A 21,766-nucleotide genomic window follows, 5' to 3' on the forward strand; every position below is an offset into this window, starting at 1 on the left:
AAATAATCATTAATTCTTCGAGCAACACAATGACTCACGTTTGTTATGCTATGTACACCGCGACTTAAGCCGCTGCGTTTGCAAATTCGCTAGTGGCGAGTTCTTTCAGATCAACCTTAGAATTGTTGGTTGCGCAATTTTAGGTGTTTACCATTGTGGGGCTGTTCACGCGGTCTCAAACATTAACTGACCATTCGCGCGATCATGAAACGGCCGGTATGGAACCCCTACTCCTGGTCCCAGCAGCTTACTCATGCCTTCAGTTAGACCAATAAAAAAAATTGGCTCCTATCCAATATACGAATACTTGTCGAAAAAGTATTCTCTACAGCTGTGAAAGTACCAGTACACTTACTTTCTGAACGTGCCTCGTATAAACGCAGTCTCAAGCGGGAACCTTTAAACGCTAATGTTCGCGCGATAATGCATCGGTCACGTTTTAGCAGCCTAGGTCCATGCCTTCAGTTGGACAAAAAATGACACTCATATTCACTAGAGAACGTCGAATGTAGCCAGGGGGTTCTTTCAATGCAGCCAGTCCATTCAAACTATGTGAGGCAAAAAGAGAGAGTATGCGAGACGAACGATAGAATGAACAGAAAAAAGAAAAAGAAAACATCAATCGGCAAGTCCCGTCCCAGGATAACATTAGACTTTTCATAATGACATAACTGGGTACTCTAGTGATATGGGGAAATTTACTCCCTTCTAGCATCTGAACCACACACTAAAAATTGAGTATCAGATGCACGGTCCGCACGCGATCATTTCAGAATACACTCGAATATGCGAATGGCCACACGGTTATAAAATCGAATTTATGCACGCAAAGTCACATGTATGCATATGCGACAAACACGTAAACATACAAACGCTCGAACCTTCACGACCATCCACGCACACCTGTACATACACGCTAGCATACGCGACACACAAACGCCCACGCAATCGAACACGTTAACGTACTAACGCTCGAGCCCTTCGCGATGATACACACGATCATTAAGTTCCTGCGCCTTATCTAAACTGCACAATAAATAACACATTCTGATTCACGGCCCGTTACAATTGGCCTTAAGCAATGTTTTTGTGGGTGACATTTGCTGTCTTGTCTGTCATTGTAGTGAGTATTTGTAACGAGGCGCCCCTCCGAGACCTTAGCTCTACAGCTTTAGTAGGACAACTCTCGTAAAAAAAAATTGAAACTGGCAATATGGGTATGTATATAGGAACATTTGGTGATTTAACCGCGGAACGGACATTCCGGAGTAGGTTTCAGTACACAGTGGTTTAAAATGTGAAAAACCTTCTAAATGATTAGCTAAAGTAATACACTACCTTCAGAAGAATTTATGATAAAAGTCTCTTCTTTCTGTAGAGTTGTAGTAAATTATTCCACAATAAACTTTGCCGAAGGGTGTTATGTCATATCTTTAATAACCTTTCAGATATAGGGTATTGTTTAAGAAAATACCGACGAACCACCCGTACTATGGTTAAAATTGTTGAAGGGGTTAAAATATTCTCAATAGGGAACTGGGAAATGTCGGGCGAACTTCCCCCTATATGCTGCATTACGCAGAGGAACGTTCGGTCTACACACCGAAATTTTTTGGCCTATGATCGACATCATTTTGCCGGATTTTTGTTGGTTGGAGGTTTGGTGAGACTTTCGACTGATGGTAGTTGGTAACATATCGTAATCCCATATCTACAAAGTGGGACCACTTTTGGGAAACGACTTGAGTGACGTCGTGGATACGATAAACTCGTTCTACATCGTACTGTTAAATCGACTAGAAGAACCGTTTGGTGGAGCTGTCTCTAGATAGAACGAAGCTATTAGGCTAAATAAAATACTCTCGAATCGAAAGATCATTTTCAAATGAACTTTTTGAAAACCAGAGATCGTGGTTATGTGACGGACGAAAAAAAATGTGCCTAATCCTCAATCCCGAAAGCATTCCGATAATTAACAGTTTGATTTATTCCCAAACGTGGACGTTCGATCTATGAAGAAGCCAATAGTTTTAGGCCTTTCAGCCTAAGTTCTTTTCTTCTAAAAGCTTTGGAATGGATAATCAGGAACGTTAGCTTAGTTGAATATCTACTGTGCAGAATGCAACATGCATAGCAGTGTCGCTCTGCTTCACGATGTTGTTTACAACATTGAAAAGGCCTTCTCGCTCAAGAAATTTAGCTTGGGTGTATTTTCGAAGTTATTCTGTAAGTGATGCGCGGTTATAAAGTTTCTATCTGTATTTCGGGTTGGACAAACGCAATGCTTAGTAACCGCATTTTTTGCTCGTCACTGAAACAGGCAGAGATAAGGAAGTTGAGTATTTATTATTGTCCTCAGGGTGGCGTTCTGATACCTTTTGCTATGGAGCTTGTTTGCCGATGGCTTGTTCAGTAAACTACGGGTTTGCTGACTATTACCAAATACTAATTGCTTAACTTTGCATCGGAACAATTTTTATGCAACAAGCATTAAGAGCTGTTGAACAGTGGTATCAACAAGTTAAGTTGTCAATTAATCCAAACAAAACTTCAATTATTTTTAACGAAGAAGCGAATAACAACCGAAGTTCGTCTCTTACAGGTGTTTGACTCTGAGCTACTGTGTGCGGATCAAGTCAAGTACGTTATATTGTATTTTGGGCTGAACTGGTCTGCTCACATTGAGTTTAGAGTTAAGAAAGCGTATATGGCCTTTAGGTAGTGCAGACGAGTTTTTGGAAAGACCACGGGTCTCAAACCCAAATTCATTTACACGACAATTGTACGTCCAATACTGTTATACGAATGCATTGCGTGATGACAAAGGGGAGAGGTGATAATGGTCCAGTCAAAACTAAAACATCTGCAAAGAATGGCGCTCATTGCGTTGACTGCTGCTTTACGACAAATCCGACCGCTGCTCTTGAAGCCCTTCTGAATATCAAACCATTATACACACCTTAAACAAGAAGCAGTATCATGCGCAGTGCATACAGATTGCAGGTTACTGGTCTTTGAAAAAGTAACCACGCTGATTTGGCTACCATTCATACACAACTGTTATCACAAATGGTTAGTACCTAAATGACCCTAGCCAATTTTTAGCACTATATAGTTTAAATTTTTGAAACATGAAAAAATCCCAAATTTCGGAAATCGTAAATTTCGACCTATTAAAAATGACCATTAAAGAACAAGAAATGTCGTAATCTATAATATCAAGTAGCGTTGAGAAACGGGGCGGGCATAGCGTAGTTTGTAAATTGTATGCAGTTTATCTGGCTTCGATGCCCAACTCAGCGTATAGCGTTTTTCTAAGAAGAATTTTCTAGCCCGAAAAAAGAGCTGAATGATCATAAGTTTAGGACTTTATAATTAATTAATAGAACTAATAAATATTCTTGTGTGTGATCTCGATCTCGATAGAGGCAATTGTATGATCACTGTAGCCAATGCATAATCATGTGTTAGTGCATCGGGCCGAAGACTCACAGGTTGCTGGTTCGAATCCTGCTTCTTGGCCAATTTTTTTCTCCCAAAATTACTTTCGTTTAATCGTCTGACATTCGCGCTAATACACTGAGTGCACGTCGCTTTGAAAATACAGCGAAATAATTTTAACCCTTTTATGCCTAACTTTTTTCTAGTGCACGTAACGTTTCAAAACTATTTAAAAACGGTTGGGTCAAGTAACATGAAAAGCCTTTTTTCACAAGGATAGGTGCTTCTCTCGCTGGGCTAGAAGCTGCTCAATTTTTACCTTCCAATGCTCAATACAATTCTCTTAGAATATTTACAATAGTCCAATTGCGTGAAAAACGTAGCCAAAGACAGTCTAAATTGATAACTTTATCAGTTTTCGATAATATTGCAACAAAACGAAGATATATGAAAAATGCATTTTCCGTCGTCAACGTAAACTGTCCCTGACAGCACTGCTCCACCGCAATCCAATCAGATTAATTGCAATAACTTCAGTTCTAGAACTAATCCTTGTAACTGTTAATACTCAAATGATAGACAATAGTTACACTTATTAGCCTTACTTGTTTTTGTGAACAAATCTTGCCTCAATCAAAGGTTATAGCTGTTTAAAAACGTTGTTGTCCATAAACAACATGGGCATGAAGGGGTTAAGCACTAATGGTTGTTAGTTCAGTCATTTACGCAACCTCTGGAGGGACTTAACTCGGTCTGTTTTTCCATTGGATTGATAATTGGATCTACCGTATATGTTATTTTTTCCTCAAAAATGAATATTTTTCAAAAATAGACTTTGCGGAAGCTGTAGATGATTTTCTCGAAAATTGATTTGGTTTTCAATAGTGCTTCAAACATGCTATCTTTCATTTTAGAAGCATGACTTTTCGAACAAGTTAAAATTACATCATCTATTTCATATTTCAATAGGGTCGATAAAATAGGGTGCAGCTAAATAAATGGTATAACTGTAGTGTAGTGGAGTTTTCCTGCGTACTCGCCGATGTCATATTTGGCACGTCAAAAATGAGTGCACCTACCGTACGAATACAAGCTTTGACCAAAGCAAACGGACGGTTGGACAGATGTTGTACGATTGGAAAAGAAAATCCGTAGAATTATAACTACCACCCACTTTCGGGATTGAAAATTCGTGTGTGGAAACCTCGTGATACGATGGTCACTTCGCACGTGACCTTTTCCAGCGAAATCTATGCTTGGCATTGGTGTGCCTCTTGGATAACCATACCGTTTAGAGGGAGGGTGAGGCCAAATACCCGTCATTGTCGTTGAATCATCAACGTCGTTTTGCGGTCGATTTGTGGTCGCTGGTTGTTTACTTTGCTTTTCTATCGGCAAGGGTTTGGTATTCGTTTGTCAACAAGCAACTCTCCACCATTATGGGCAATTAATTATTATCGCTGGATTCGCGTGGAATAATCTCCTACCCCGCTCATCCTCTCGCACAACTCAGCTGAAAATTTAAACATTCCTAACCTATCACCCCAAAATAGGCAGCTCAATTATCGATCGATCGTTCGTGGGAAGTGCTCATTCTGAAAAATGAAACATATTAAGTGAAATTAAATAATTAGACCAATCGAGTGGAAAAACGCCAACGCGCGCCGTGTGTGTGAGTGTTTCGCTCGATGTTTTGCCCGAGTAACGAAACGCTGCAAAACCTGACGGAGAAAACGAAACTTCTAGCGCAGAAATGTTCCCAGCAGATCCGGGTGGCAAGCTCCGGTGCAGGTGGTGGTGGTGGTGGTGGATCGGACTCTTCCGAACCAACGGATTTGCAACCACTACAGCAGCCGGCTGTCAAGAACCGAACCGAGAGCGTACCGTCCCAGCATAGTATCGTAAGTTCTGGCCGTGAGCTGGGCTCAAAATCGCTGAGATGTCTTTGTCCGTGCAAAGGAACGCTGAGTAAGATCATTGCCAAGAAGGTCGGCGTGGCGGTCGGGCGGGAACCCCAGCGAAGGACGTCCACCACCCGGTGGTACGTAAAGGTAATACAGATGGCATGTAGACATTGTTGTGTTGTGCTTTGTCGGGTGGGTCAAGTTTTATTTTGTTTTGCGTGGTCCAAATTTTTGCTTTGCTTTTATTACAATAGAACACATTTTTTCATGAAATATTTCAGTAATAGCAAAAGGTAAACAAATTACTAGTACAAATACACTCATCTAAATATTTGAACATTTGAGGATTATCTTGGAAGATCCTCCTTGTCGAAGTTTCACCGCCCGGCTCAAACCATTATCAAGTTCAATTTATTTTCCGAACCGGAAAAGTAATGGCACAGGTGTGAATCACTATACCCGCACACGTTATGCGATTCGAGTTGTGATTGATGCTTCTGTTCTAGATACCGGTGTGGTTTTATTTAGTAAACACCGTGCCGGATGCAACATCGGTTCAAGTTTTTCTACACGCTTTTGAGGGGACTGGCATTGCGTTCTAGCACTTTTTCCCCTCCTCATGGTTGCACATTAAGCTTTGTTGGCGAATCTGGACAGCGTCGGAAGGGTCGGCATACCAGCGGACAGGCAGTTGTCGGTTATTTGTGTCAGTTTATATTTCGGATGTTTGACGGAGAATTGCCAATTCGATGGAAAATGTTTGGCGTCGGAATTGATTGAGGTATGAGCAATTTGTTTTTTGTGGTTGCGATGTAGACTTGGGAAAAATATACTTTTTTCAGGTGTCAAACTTTTCTTAAGTGCACCCTGCTACGGTGGCGTAGATTATGCGATTTTCGCGGATTTGGCGCGTTTTATGTTCTTAATTTGACACATCGTGCGGTTTTAGCGCGAATTCAATTTTAGGCAGTTTTATTTTATCAGAAGTTCTCCTAACATGCTCTTTTATCAATTATTAACTATCACTCCAATGAACAGTGGTCCAGAATGCAAATTTAGCGGGAATTTTGAGATTTTACTAAAACTAAAAAACTTAGCCTTATCAAGTCTTTAGAGAAGTTTTTCGTAATTTGTGAGAACCTTCTTTTTGTTTAAATAACAATCAGGGTGGTTTTAATTAAGACAAGATCAAAAAATAAACTTTTTAATCATTCTAGCTAGAGCCAAACGACCTTCAGCGAAGCTGTAGAATGACAAATTTCGGAAAAAATGGCTGAAGACACGTAAGCTCTATCTGTCATACTTTTCATTTCACAGCAAATTTAAAATCGAAGGTTTGAGTTGTTTCTTAAAAATCAGTTTTATTCAAATAACTTTTGTGGTAATTATTTAAAAATGAAGTTGTCTTCAGTTTTAAATCAAGATTGTTTTAAGGCAAATAATTCACTTCATGACACTACATATCTAACTATTTTCGCTGAAAAGTTATGAGCACTTTTTCACCAAATAAGTGGTTCTTTGAAATAACATTGTGGCAAACAAAAGATGATTCTTTTTCAACTAATGCTATGGTCATGATTTGAGTTATAATTGAGCAAAAAATGGCGAATGCGATATTTTTATAAATTTCATAAAATTAATTTCCAAAAACCAATTTTTTATATATTTTTTGATACATTAAGATATATTATCTTTTGAATAATAGAAGCTAGAGTTTTGATGTGTTAGAAGAAAATGTTCGTCTCTGTACTCAGAAAAACATCTGAAGGATATGTTGTGAAAAAATGAAAACTCGAAAGTTACATAAAAAATTGGTTTTTCATGAATTGACCCTTTGTAATATGCTTAAAATATTTTCACGGTGAACAATATAAAAAATATAGTTATTTTTTTCATGATAAAATATTGCACTTTGCAATACTAATCTTTTATTTATATTCATAGTGGGTAGGGTTATTTTAATTTTTTTTTAAATCAGACAATTAACTTTTTAATGGTTCGAGATAGAGTTTCACTGTCTTCCAGAAAATTGTAGAAAATAATTTTTAAAATACTTTGCCGAAGACATTCTATGTCTTTTCATTTTACAAGAGATTTACCAAAAAAATTAGCGTGTTCCTTGAAAAATGGTTTTCTTTAATTATCTTTTGCCTATTTTAATTTTTCATTAAGATCACTTTAAAAATACTTTCAGATATTTTGAAGGAGAACAATTTGTCTCAGTGTGCCGAACCTCTAGCTTCTCTCGTTAGAAAGTTATAATTACTATTTACAAAAAATAAACCATTTTTTTGACTAAATATTGCATGATATAAAAAATATCGTGTTTGGCATTTGTTTGGTCATCTATACTACAAAGCATGCTATTTCAAGATAATGCTATTTGAAAAAGTTATATTCTATATATAGAAGTCCTCATAACTTTGAAACAATAAAAGTTTAGTAGTTGGTGTTTTAAAGCAAATTATGCGCTTTAATCTTTTTTTAACAAACTGCCTTTTAAGGGAAAAGAAGCAGGAGCGGATCCAGAAAAAATTTCGGAGGGGGTCCGAAATTTCGATATTGAAATGTTCATTTAATAATACGTAATATGTAATTCCCTCATTTAATTAAAATCAGTTTTGGTGGTCGAATCTGGTTTGGAATGATTTTGAATTTATAACAAAAAAAAAACTAGAAACTATTTTAAAATTTCTCAAGAAGTTAAAAAATTTCGGGGGGGTGGTCCGGAAACCCAGAACCGCCCCCCCCCTGGATCCGCCACTGAAAAGAAGCGAATAATATTTTATTTTATTACGAGATTAAAGTTAAGTGGTGCCAGATCGTGCAGTCGTACCTCGATTTAATCATCATTCATATATTCACGAATGCTGACTTTAACGTTGTCGTATTTGACACCGTTCTGGATGTGGTTTCGCTTGATGAACGACTCTGAGTAACATAATAAGTACATTATGTTTGATATGGTCAAGTGTCCTTAAGACAATTTAACCAATAAGCAACGGATATTACAATATCCCTGAAAAAAGACTTCAGAATAAAAATATGAACAATTTCACATAAACAAGGGACTCCCACTTCACTTCGATAGGACAAAGTTCATTCGTGAATCAGGAGGATTAGTAAAAGTATCGCTAAGCTTGCTGTTTCCTGTTATAGGTAATTGGAATGGAGTTTTGGTGACTTTACAAAGCAGTTTCGGTTAAAAACGTCTTGAATGCTTCCCCTTGCAGACTCCCAGGATTATTATTTCATCACACAAAGTGCACAGCAGGCGAAACGTACCAATTGCGAAAAAGAAAATATCAATAATTTAAAGAAAAGAAGAAGAGTGAAATTTCCTTGTCAATTTCGAGTAAAGCCATCAATATGGAGCACTAACAGTCCACTAAAGTTTTGTGAAATTTTAAATATAAGTTGACTGCACATTTGTCTGCAATATCATTATTGCGGTGTTTATCGGTGACGAACGAAGCCTTTTCTCGAGAGATTTTTTGAAAACAGTTGACGCTAGATGTTTGAAGGCGACGGACGGAGTATTTTTCCGGGAGACAGTAAGTCGGTTTACTAAGCAGATTCGTCATCAGACTTCTGCTTCTCGTTCAAAATAATACACATTGAACTCCATCGGACCATATCTGATGTGTAATTGGATCAAAGATCTTCCGCTAAGCATCTCGAAAGTTCGCCCAGATATTCACAGATTTGTGATAGCCTGTCTAAAGAAAGCAATTAACATTACTGGCGACAAGGACCTACATGCCCACCCACGAAGTTGAGATTGACGGTGTGGTTACCCAATCGAGTTTTTTATGTGTTGAAGCAAGGAATTGGTTGTTTTATGGATCTCTTGCTCAAGTGAGCGAAGATTTTGAATGGCAACCGCACAGGACGGGTCAAAATATTATGTTCCTACAAACTCGTATCGAGTGATCTTTAGTGGAACTTTTTGCCCCCTTTGGTGGAGTCTCATATTTGGGCCCCTTTGTTGATTACATTGGTTTGATTTTCGAACAATAATTTGAAAATGGCACACTTATTCTTACTAGTTTTATATGATTCCACTTGTTCTATAATGCAGATCAAGATTAGGCTGTCCAACCCGGCCATCTGCATACTACGGATCTGATCTCAGTAACCAAGCAGAATTTCAAAATTCCGAAAACGTTACTTTGTAGAGATTTTGCAAACAAATATCGTAGCATATCTAACTCAGTTTACCCCAAAATGGTGTTTGTCATAAGATAGCACAACGGCGAGGATTTGTCCCACTTTATATGGGATTTTCTATCTTTTTAGCACTGAATTTCCATCATAAGCAGTGAACAGCTGTAGGATAAGATGATCGAAAAATGATTCCCAGCATTACGAAATCGTTTCTACTTCATGCCACCCTGAGACTCTTTTCCAAATTTGTGCCAAATCAACCAACCGTATCTCTCCCAAGTTACCATAAGAATTAAGACATTGCATAATATTGGATATACATTTGCACTAATGGTGCATAAAGCTGGTATAACGCATACATACTTCAAGGATCTTCTAAGCATGTATGCTTTACATTTACATTTAGTGCCATTATAGAGCAGATATAAAGCCGATATAATGCAATCGTGAAGCTGTGGTTTTATTTGTTATGTAACTCCGACTCCAAAATTATATTTGTCATATTTCATTTCATTTGCAATCTAGCCCAGGCAGCAAAAGCAGCGCATTTACCGTGAAGGACGAGACAAGGTACCTCTGTTCAAGACCTACTAACCTAGGTAATCTCCATAAAACATTAATCATATCGTGTGAAATTCTCTTATATTCATTACAATGAATTAGAAGTCAATAACGGTTCTAAACAATATTTTAATATGTACTCCTTTTGTTCATCATACTGAAAAGGAAACATAATAAATCGTTGCAAAACCATTGCGGAAAATGACAACCAATTGAATCTCTTGACAGAATTTTCAAACTTTGTCCAATTTTGACAATTCCACCTCTGTTCCCCTGTGTAGATAGACTTCTATATTGACTAGTGCACTGTCGGTCTGCATATTTAAGTTTAACGAACTAAAATTTCTTTAAGCCGAAAATAGTTTATGTGGCGACTGGTACTCTTTAAACTGCCTGCCGGAGGCCTCAATTAATGCCAACTCCGCAGAAAAAAAGTAAACCTAACGCGCACATACCCGCAAAAGTTCAAGTTCTCGGTCAAAGTACGAACACGTGACACGCGTTTGTATGGTTTTAATTACCTCGAAGAATGAAAAAAGCAATGACGTTCTACTGACCGAGCAACTAAAGCGGCTCGGTCATACTGCCTATCTTCCCTTCAGTGCGGCATGAGATTAGAATAAAGAACGCGATTCACCAAGACGTTGCTTCAGTGCTTAGCCAGCCACTTAGAGTGATCACGCACCTTGATACGGGACGCCCGTCGCGTCGTCGTCGTCGTCGTCGGAGAAATCATGGTGGCTTCCTGGGGCATGACCGGGCTTCGCGTCGTTTCAACGAAATGTTCCGTCAACAAAAAAAAAACCAGCGCACAATAGCGTCTTAGAAGCAACGTACAAAAACACCAGCCCATCTGTTGATGAATTTGAAATTTTATGGTTCGGTACCACTATGCATACATTAAGAAAAAAGTGCCAACAAGAGAGCATATATACTATAGGTACTTCAACCTTCGGCGTAGTACGACGTATTTGTCATTTGTAAAACGACACATTAGCTTTGTGTTGTTTTGCTACCGATTCAAAGCCGTGGTTTCCTCCACAGTTTTTTTTGTAGTCGGGATTCTACACCGAATACAATGAACAATCAATTCGGAGCTGAAACAACCACGTCTTGTTGGAGAGGAAACACTGATATCCAGAGAGGTGCTAGAGGGCATATTGGAGGAATGACTATGCTTTCGTTCCACTGAACGAGTCTTGTCGTCGTCTCGTTGTTAAGAATAGCTGCCAAGCGTGTTTAAATTATCATTGCATTCTTTTTTTTAGTATACACAACCAGCATAACGAAAATGACTCATCTGAACACGTATTTCTTGGATGGTGTTAAATGTGGTAAACTACCAAATAGCTTTTATCTTTTATTCTTAATGGGGGTTATTTAAGAGAAATGTCTAAAAAGGGAATCGATCACGTTTGAATGTTGTTAATTTTGATAAATAGAGCTCTCTAAGAAGATAAGAACAAGCAGAAGATCAGTCTCCAATATCGTACTAGCTCTTTTTAGTTTACTTGAATTTACAGAAATGCGGTACATACAGTTCTGTATGATTTAGCCGAATGCCATTTACCTGCAGCAAAGTTGTTGGGAATGCATTTGAAAATGCCTTAGTAGAAGACATCAATGCTTTATATGGTCGGTGTTAAGTCAGACTGGACCAAGTCGCAAAACATCAAAAAATGAGATAATGATAGCACTGGATGAAATTCTTTAGTCAGCTACATCCGACTTCTGCCAGATTTGAAATATGTAACAATAAACAAGAGTTATGGCAAAAACTAATTTCCAATCATAATGTAAAGGATGCTGCGATTCAAACTTTAAACTCGTTTTTCTCGAAATCAATATTTTGTCATTTAGTCCGCTCTGACTTAACACCGACCATATATTCAGGGTATCGAGATATATTAGGTTGTTTTTGAAAAATTCTTTGAAAAAAGTGGATCTAAAATTGCTGTTCATGAGAACGCTTATATTTGTTTAACCTTCTGCAAAATTATTCAGAACAATGAAGTACTAAATTTTTACACAACGTATGAGTCTTTAAAGCTTATATTTAAAAAGAAGAAGAATTTCGCTAATATCGTCTTACATCTGGATATGGTGCATCCATAATGCTTTTATGTCTTCAACAAAGTTGTTTCATATAACATTAAAGATAACTTTACTGATAACATCAATTCTCTAATTTTTTTTTAAGTTAATATTCCGTAATTTCTTCTAGCAGAATCAATCGCCAAAATTATTTGATCGGAAAATACGCTATGTTGTATTGCAATACATCTCCGAAGAAGATAGAAAGTTTTTGAACGTTTATATAATTTTTCTTAATTTTAAAAGTACAAGCAAAATCTAATTATGCCATTCAGCCATTCAGCGCTCTAGCACTAAAATATACAGAATTTAATTGAATTAAATAGTACTGCCTTTTTAAATAATTGATAATCCAAAAATATTCAAATGCTCACAACAACCGATCCTGGCTCACTAAAGACAAATACGATTGTCCATTTTTCATTGAATTTCTTCTCCCTTGCGAAAAACGAAATGCCCTGTCACACAGCCAGGTTGAGTTGGAATTTTCGCGTTTCGGACTCTCCCCATCAGTAGCTAATTTTTGGAAGTTTCTTTTTTGAATATGTTTATGACAACTCTTGAAATATGAGAAATTAACTAAACCAGCAGATCATTACTGCGAAATAAAATAATTAAAATATTAGAATTTAGTTCACTCTTGTTAAATAATAATCCACAGATGGCAAAACACCTTCGTTAAAGGAAATCAAATAATTGAGATTTTCTATTCTGGCTATCATACACTATTTGCCTTGAAATGATTTGAACTGCTTATATTTACAGATTCGAGTAAATTTGATGTATCACTTTGAATGCAATTTTAAGGGGCCATAGAAGTTTTTTAGTCTGCTATCATCAGTAACTAACACCGTGCTTTGGGCCAGTTGGACGAAAAAGCTAAACTAGCGCCAAAATTAGTACTAGTTCGAAGCTGAACACATATGGCGTCTAAACAACTCGTCTGTTCCAAGTTGTGTTTCGGGTAGCCAAGAACAGAAGTTCTTGTTTGCTAGTGAGGGATTCCATGAGAAACCGGCCGACCGCAAAATATGACCATCGTCGATTCGAACGAAACTTTGCAAGTGTGTTCACTGTATGAATCTCCATGATATTCTCTGGCAATTGGAATATTTTGATACAAGAGCAATTTTTCAAAAGGGCGTAAACGTTTCTACGTGTATGAATTTCAATTTTTTTTGTTCAATTACTGTATTTTATACAGCAAAACTCTCTGAGAACAAGTTACAGGGAATGAATACTTCTGTCTGTCAAAAATATACACTGAAAAAAATGTTGTGTTATTTTTCAAAAAAACAAAAATTTATGATAAAAATTTAAATGGTGAAAAAACCCATTTTTTAATTTTTTTATATTTTGTTACCAAAAACCTAAAGAGAAAAGAAACATTTTGATTGTGATTGCATGATGGAGAAAAAATCGGTAAAAAAGTTTTTCTAACAATAACTTCGTACATGTTTTTAAATTTCATACTAATTGACATACAAAATTGTAATTTTATTACAGAATATAATTCTAAGCACCATTTAAAATCAAAATGCATTTAACAAAAATCTTCCAAAATGCGATAGTTTTCGAGATATTTGAAATTTTACTCCTTCAAAACAATTAATTCGTGTAATTATGCTCTTTTTAAAAGTTATTCGCGTTACCCCATCAAAAAATTTTAAAAATTTAATGTTTATCGTTTTAAAGACGTAAAAGCAACTTTTTTAGTGTATTTGGATCCTGGAGAAGCTTTCAATAAAAAAGTTTTCCTAACAACAACTTTTGACATTTTTTTATAATTCTTACTATTTGCAGTCAAAAAATACAATTTTCTTTTTGAATATTCTTTGAAGATTCTAAACGCCATTTTAAATCGAAATGCTCTTAACAAAAAGTTTCTAAAATGTAGTAGTTCTCGAGATATTTTAACTTTTGTTTTAACAACACAATTATTTTGTTTCATTACGACCTTTTCATAAGTTAGTCGCGTTTCTCCATCAACAATAATAGGTTTTTCAAAAGACCCGTAAACTTTCGTGTAACTTTCTTTTTGACATTAAGGCGATATTGTAAACCATTTGAAAGTTACATGAAAACAAGTTTAGCTTTAGTATGTTTAAAATTTGAATAGGATTTTTTTACGATAATTTGTTCTCTGCCATTTGGCATCGCATTTTCCAATATTTTTCTCTTTTTAAACTACAATTAAATCTTATTGAGTTATATGCAGATTTATACTAATATTGCACGGTATTCTTGTAGACATACTTAATAGAGAGGTATAAAAAGAGCAGCTCATGCACAAAAGAAGGTAGGCATTCAGCCGAACGTCATTCAGCCAGACGGTATTCGGCTAAATCTGGCGTTCCAACTATCAAAGATTCCCATTAGTTTCCGTTAAACAGTGCCGCATCCTTTCTCGATTGTTCTATTCTGCATCTGGCCGGTGTTAAATCAGACCGGACTAAGTTGGAACTTTGAACTCGTTTGTTTCTAAAAATCAATGCAATGTTACTTAGTTAGCTTTGACGTAACACCGATCATCTATTGTTACATTTTTCGTGGTTATTTCGTTGGTTTTTCGGTTTGCCGCATTGACAGGGCTGCGACACGTAGCCTCGTGATACCATCTTGTATCATATAGCTAACGAGGCATCACATTTATTCTTCAGCCGCCCGTTTCTGGATAAACGATATTTAGAGTTGCTCCTAACATGGAGAAGAGACGTTTTTTTCCATTTTCACCTTCACTAGGAGTAACAAGATTAAACATACATGCACTATCAGATCTTACGTTGCACATGATACCGCTTCAAGTAACCAAATAAACAAATAAACAAATAAATAAATAAACAAATAAACAAATAAACAAATGTACAAATAAACAAATAAACAAATAAACAAATGTACAAATAAACAAATAAACAAATAAACAAATAAACAAATAAACAAATAAACAAATAAACAAATAAACAAATAAACAAATAAACAAATAAACAAATAAACAAATAAACAAATAAACAAATAAACAAATAAACAAATAAACAAATAAACAAATAAACAAATAAACAAATAAACAAATAAACAAATAAACAAATAAACAAATAAACAAATAAACAAATAAACAAATAAACAAATAAACAAATAAACAAATAAACAAATAAACAAATAAACAAATAAACAAATAAACAAATAAACAAATAAACAAATAAATTAACAAACCGCAAGCTACTTTTTGAAGTAAATTGTTCAAAATGTCTACACAAATTATTGGCGGCAGTGCTGCCAACTATGCAATTTTTTCAGTTAAAAGATTAAAGTTCATTTTTCTCGCAATACATAGGGGATCCCCGGGTTTTTAAGACCGTGGAGGTAATTCGGACCCCCTCGATTTCTCAGAAAATCGTAAGACTTTCTGACTGTCGTACATATTCGTGGAACCGAATGAAAAACATTAATTTTGGCAGCTGAATCTAATTCTTTGGATTTTTTAGAAAGGAAACACAACGTGTTAATTTTTTTTGCCATTCTCGAAACAAAAATCATTATAATGGTAAAACTGTAATTAAAGAAAGAAATAAGAGTGAAAAAACAACAGGTAAGTGTTTTGGAAAGCTTGAGGTTTCTACTTTATGGAATGATTTTTGTTTGGGTGAAAAAAGATATTTTCAAGATGCTCACCACTTTTGTGCGAAATGAGCGTACGGGGCTATTCGGACCCCCTGATCCATCAACCACCGTTCAGCGGCTTGTGACTACGCACACGATTGCACATGCCATAGCTAAGAAAATGCACGATGCGTCAATCGACGTCAATAACTATCACATAGGTTAATATAATTCCACTGTAAAAAAAACATTGTCACTTTGAATTGCTCCGTAGCGAGGTCCGAATTACCCATACATTGAAAAAGGATAGAAAAACGCAGAGTTTTGCAAATCGTCACCTAGCGCTGGCAGGAAGTGGTGCAAATGAACTTTTATTGTACAAAAATGTAACTGAGGTTGCAATTAGAACCTATGGCGATTTGATTAGGTAGTTCGTAATAGCCCCGGGTTCCCCTTTGTTCTACTTCTGAAAATTTTAATTCTACCGTGTGCCTCAGACATTTTTACATAAAAACAATTCTAATTTCAATATAATTTTAGCTTATCCTGAGCTACATTGTTTTGAAGCGACAAAACCACACTTTCTCATATAAAATGGCAACTGCACAACGATAAAAATCCAACTTTAGTATACTAGGTTCACACATAATTTATCGTGAAGTACACGAGAAATGATGAAAAACTACATTTTTGTTTTCCTCTAGCAGATCAGGACCACTTGAAGATTTTCTCAATATTTGTCGATAAAAATGAAAGTTTACATGGTGACATGCAAGTTTTTTCCTTCGAAACGGTATATCTCGGGATTGGCTCAAATTATATTAAGATTAGAAGTATTTTTAATGCAAAAATGTCTGAGCAACACGATGGAATTAGAATTTTCAATATTAAAATATATGTATAGCGGGAAAAATGAACTTTTTCGTGAAAAAATAGCATAGTTGGCAGCACTGCCGCTAAAAACTACTAATATTTTTTAGACTCTTTTAACAATTTCCATCTAAAAACATCTTGCGGTTTGTTTAAGACTGGAGGTATAATCAATAGAAAATTAAGGGTTTTAGCAATTTGACAAAGGGGGATGGGGGTGCTCCCATGGACCAAGGGATGATTTAATTGACATAAAAATTTAGATTTCTATATATTGGGCCTGGATGAATAATTGCTCCTAAATTGGTTCAAATCTGTGAGGGTCAAGTTTCTAACTTTTTTTTCATAATTTCGCGTGGAATGACCCATATTTTATTACGTTTGTTCATTTTATTAATTCGGTCTAGCCAGTTCTTTTTATTATTGGATGACAATTTGTTAGCTTGAAACAACTAAATTTACTATCTTAATTTTACAACTTTTTTAATGGTGTCTAATTTTCATTTCATCAAATTTGATTTATTTTATTTATTTTATTAATTTGATTTATATTAATCATACTACCCATTTTATGAATAACTTCTTTGATTTTTTGGCTTCATAATTATTTTAGTTTTGAGTTGATGGGAATCAGGGTTGTATATAAGTAGTAAAACTATTCATGAGACGAGATTGAACCATGATTGGTATGTTTAATTATATATGAAAAAACTAGCTATAACTCTGCCACTACGGACCGTTCGAAGCACATTAATGCTCAGCTGACCTGCATTCTTATGGAATTTTCCGGAGATTTCCATTAAGTTTCAGAAGAAAAAAAACCCTCAGACTATGCAAACCTAATTAACGATTTTCTCATTTCGCCCTTGTCCTTCGCATTGCACCCGATTTGATGAGAGAACTTTCATTTCTTCCCAGCAGCCCACCTGGCGACTATGGGGCGAGGAGCGCGAGGAGGACGCCATCTATACCGTCTACTTGAAGAAGGTCCGCTACCACCGGCCGACACCGAGTGCCAGCAGCGTAAGTATCCACCGGTTTTTAATTCTATTAAATAGCTTCTTTTTTCATGGTGCTCTTGCAAACAAGTTCTGCCCGGAAGCGCAAGATGGTATAGTACTGGTAGAGAAGATGTTTATAGCAAAATTCTCATATTTTTCTTACAATGTCTCATAACTTGTATACATTGTATACAACCGGACCGGAACCTTGGTAGATTTATTCTCTTGAGTTCGGAAATTTTCTCTGCAGCATGTTTTCCACCCGTTGGCAGCACCTCTAACGAGATGTGGAGGGACTAATTGAGATCATCCTCCGTTTTGCTGCCTAATTAAAATCGGAGATTAGTCTCTTCATCCGGATCAAGCTCGGCTAATCGGTTAAGTTACGGGTGCTGATGAGTGACCGACGGATAATGAAGATTTAGCTGATTTAATACTGAGGGGTGAGACAGTGCACAAATTGATGATTCGCTATTCAACCTACATGCAAAGTGAAATGAAAATGTTCGATTTTGATTTTGGATTCGTGCTATTGGAAACCGATCCCGTCGACATACATACCTTGAAATCTTACATAGATTAATTTTATGCATTATTCGTTACGTAACATATCTGTCTAAAAATTCCCACAACTTTTTCCAGGTGTAGCAAATAATACTTCAACTACAGCTGACCGCGATGACAAATCACCCAGCAAGCTCCACTTAGATTCTATAGTGCATTGTTAGGCTGTGAACGGTTCACATGCCATCGACTGACCACCTATACCTACTAACGGCTGGAGGCCAGATTTCCCACGCGTTTGACGGCTAATTTATTTATTTTTTTATTCGAAACAATAGCATCCCTGATTAAGTGTGCCATTTAGATCGGGCCGGCTCCAATACACTGTGCAAGTTTAAATGGGGATGACGTTCAATCAATAGACTTATAGTATACCTATCTGGTTTTGACGCCACGTTCGTTTAGTACACGGGTCGCTCCTATTTTGAGAGCATTGTTCCGGTCGTTTTGCTGAGGTTTGGCGAGATCTGGTTGAGGTGATTCAAGAGATTGATGGCTTGGACATTCCACACGATTGGATTCATGACAATAGAGTTGTTTATTATGGTCAACGCTACAATCGAAGCTCTTTGTTGGTACTACATTCCGTTGTGGAGTTTGACCTTCTAATGCGACAGATTTTGCAGATGATTCTAGAAGATACATGACACACCTGCCGGGCTCGTGCCACGATCTTACTTAAAATCTTTCCTGGTCGATACTTTTAACGATTACTATTTAACGAGTGGTTTTGTGAGACCAATCCTTATCTGTACCGACACACCAAGGCATATAATCAGTCGCTGACCTGGTCCAGTTCAGTACCTGCTTATAAAATCAAACGTTAGATATTAACTTTCCGCTGCGATGTAATTTGTATTGATCAGTTATACGACTTTAAGGTTCGTCTGATAAACCTCGAGAAGTGATCTTTGCAATTTATTTTTCTTTACCGTTCGCCAAAAGCCTTCGAAAAGACAATATTCCTCCTTCATTTAAGACTGTTGTTGTTGTTTAAGGTTCAAGTTACCTTTTTTAAGCATGTGTTAGAGTTGAACGCTTGGTAGTGTGCGTAGGAAAATTTGTGTCCAGCTTTGCCACCGGATTATCCATTTAAACTTTTTCAATGCTCTAAAAGAAGAATATAAGTCGATTTTTTAGATCACCACGATTCAAACCATGCAAAATACCTACTGGAAAAACCATCGGCTTAGCTGGATGGTGCTTTTGAAAAAGTGGCTGTGGTTTTTTTTTATTGCGCAGTTGTGTTGCGTACCCCAGCTCGGTGTGATAGTGTGACAAAAATCACAGCCACTTGATTCTTCTAGAGCTTTGAAAAGGTTTAAATGGATAATCAGGCGGTAAAGCTGAACATAAATTTTGCTACGCACATTACCAAGCGTTCAACTCTAACACATGCTTAAAAAGGTAACTTGAACCTTAAGGATGCTTAATAAAAAACCACAAGCATCCCTTCGGTATCCGGGGAACAGTCTATGGGCGCTCAATTTCAATAAATCGGAACTTTTTAATACTCCTTTCACTTCAACTTTGGTCGAATACCTTACGCTGGTAAAATCACGTCAAAAGGCTAAGTACTAAAACAAATAGATGAAAATGTTAGAGATAATCCCGATTTAATCCACTTAGCGGTGAGAGAAGACCTTTCTTATAAATATCACTGCTCGCTCATTCATTAGTTTGCAGAACTCTTGCGAAGTCGGCACCCAACTAGAGTTGAGATGAACACAGTTTCGAGTCGTGTACCATTAAAACCTCGATTAACTAAATAAATTATAGAAAATTAATGTTTGTTTTGTTTATTATGATACTTTACACCAGCAGGGTGCATTCTTATCGGAAGACATTTGTTTCAAAATTCACTGACATTACAATAACGATTAAAATTCAACTTTTTCGCATTTTCTTATACACTGACACCTCCCTTTAAGGTTCAAAGAACATTCGGTGAGCGTCTACACGAATTGAACGCTTGATAGTATTCGTTGGAAAAATGCGTTCAACTTTGTTACCGGTTTATCCATATAAAGCATTTATTAAACTCTAGAAGAAGAAAATCAGTCGATTTATTAGATAATCAAGATTCAAATCATGCAAAATAGTTGGCGGAAAAACAATTGACCGGGTGGAATTGTGCTCTTGAAAAAGTGGCGGTGATTTTTCGTCACACCACCACACTGTTCCGGGGCACGCGACACAACTGCGTAGTGAAAAAACCACAGCCACTTTTTCAAAAGCACCATCCCGCCCGGTCAATTGTTTTTACACCAACTATTTTGCATGATTTGAATCCTGATAATCTAATAAATCAACTGATTTTCTTCTTGTAGAGTTTAATGAATGCTTTATAGGATAAATCGGCGGCAAAGCTGTACATAATTTTTCCTACGCATACTACCAAGCGCTCAATTCTAACACGTGTTCAAAAAAAGTAACTTGAGCCTTAAGAACTCTTATTACCTAATATTCCGTAATGTTAGCTTTTTTATAATTTCGATTATAGAGGTTTTAACCTTAAGGTCATTCGCCTCTTCGGGTTGGAAAAATCTTTTAAGAAAAATCTCTAACCCTATGTGCGGGGTTGGGATTCAAACCCAGGTGAGCTGGGTACAAGGCAACCAATTTACCAACTACGCTATGCCCACTAGACTGGTTCAATTTTTAACTTTTAGCTACACCAGGCTCTACTGAGTCCCTTTGTGGCCCTTAGTAATTGTGCTAATTTTAGTACTGATCGGTTGTGCCTACGGACCCTCCAAAAATTTCAAAGTTTATATGGAAGTTTGTATGGAAAATCGGTTAACATTGAAAAGAAATTCATAAAAAATCACCTCATCATTAAATTAAATAAAATACAAATAAAAGTAGGGTATTTTCGGAATGCGGTAGACGGGTACAAGAAGGAAATCTATGTTTTAAGCCATTTTGAAATCCAAGATGGCGCCTACTGGTTTAGATAAATTCACTTTAACCTTAATAATTTGATATTTTCCGAATGGGGCTGACGAGTATATGACGAAAATCAATGTTTGAAGACATTTAGAATAAACATGGGCGCCGCCGCACCACTCCGCTGCCACCGGCAATTTTCACCATACACCGACGTCGAACGGGAGACTGGCGGTGCGAAGCATTTGAACCATGCCCACAATTCGCCAGCCCGGGGACAACTTGACTGGTAGTGCTTGTTTCATATATGTACCACTAATTTGATGGTGGCGCTAGTATGCCTTCTTCGTACGAGTACCACGAACAACGAAACGAAATAGTTTCAAGAGAAAAACGTGTTTCGTTACGTGTGTTATGAACGCCGTCAATGCAGCAAGAACAACATTTAGAAAAAGCGTATTCCAAAATGTGGATAAAGAAAACAATTATTAGAGAATAAATTTATCCCTAACTGGAAACTGTCAGCAATGTACATAAATCTTATTATAAATTTAACTGTTTTGTTTGTTTTATTGTTGTGTGAAGTGTGTAATCGGTAAATCATTTGTGCTTATTGCCCGAGAAATATGAATGAAAATCATTTTGGCCAATGAAAGTAAATCACCAAGCCTAAAATTC

At 36.6% G+C, this 21,766-nt stretch overlaps 1 protein-coding gene across 1 annotated transcript in view; it reads left to right on the forward strand.

Annotated features, from left to right (window-relative positions):
• Positions 1–21,766, forward strand: part of LOC131687596 (ral guanine nucleotide dissociation stimulator-like 1) — a 72,993-nt gene that overhangs the window by 37,962 nt on the left and 13,265 nt on the right. Inside the window, exons 2-3 of the mRNA XM_058971683.1 lie at positions 4,995–5,492; positions 17,553–17,657. Of these exons, the coding sequence (XP_058827666.1) occupies positions 5,130–5,492; positions 17,553–17,657 (468 nt within the window). The 5' untranslated portion in view covers positions 4,995–5,129. The remainder of the gene's footprint in view (positions 1–4,994; positions 5,493–17,552; positions 17,658–21,766) is intronic.

The sequence above is a fragment of the Topomyia yanbarensis genome, chromosome 3 (genome assembly GCF_030247195.1).
Source record: "Topomyia yanbarensis strain Yona2022 chromosome 3, ASM3024719v1, whole genome shotgun sequence".
NCBI classification, from domain to species: domain Eukaryota; kingdom Metazoa; phylum Arthropoda; class Insecta; order Diptera; family Culicidae; genus Topomyia; species Topomyia yanbarensis.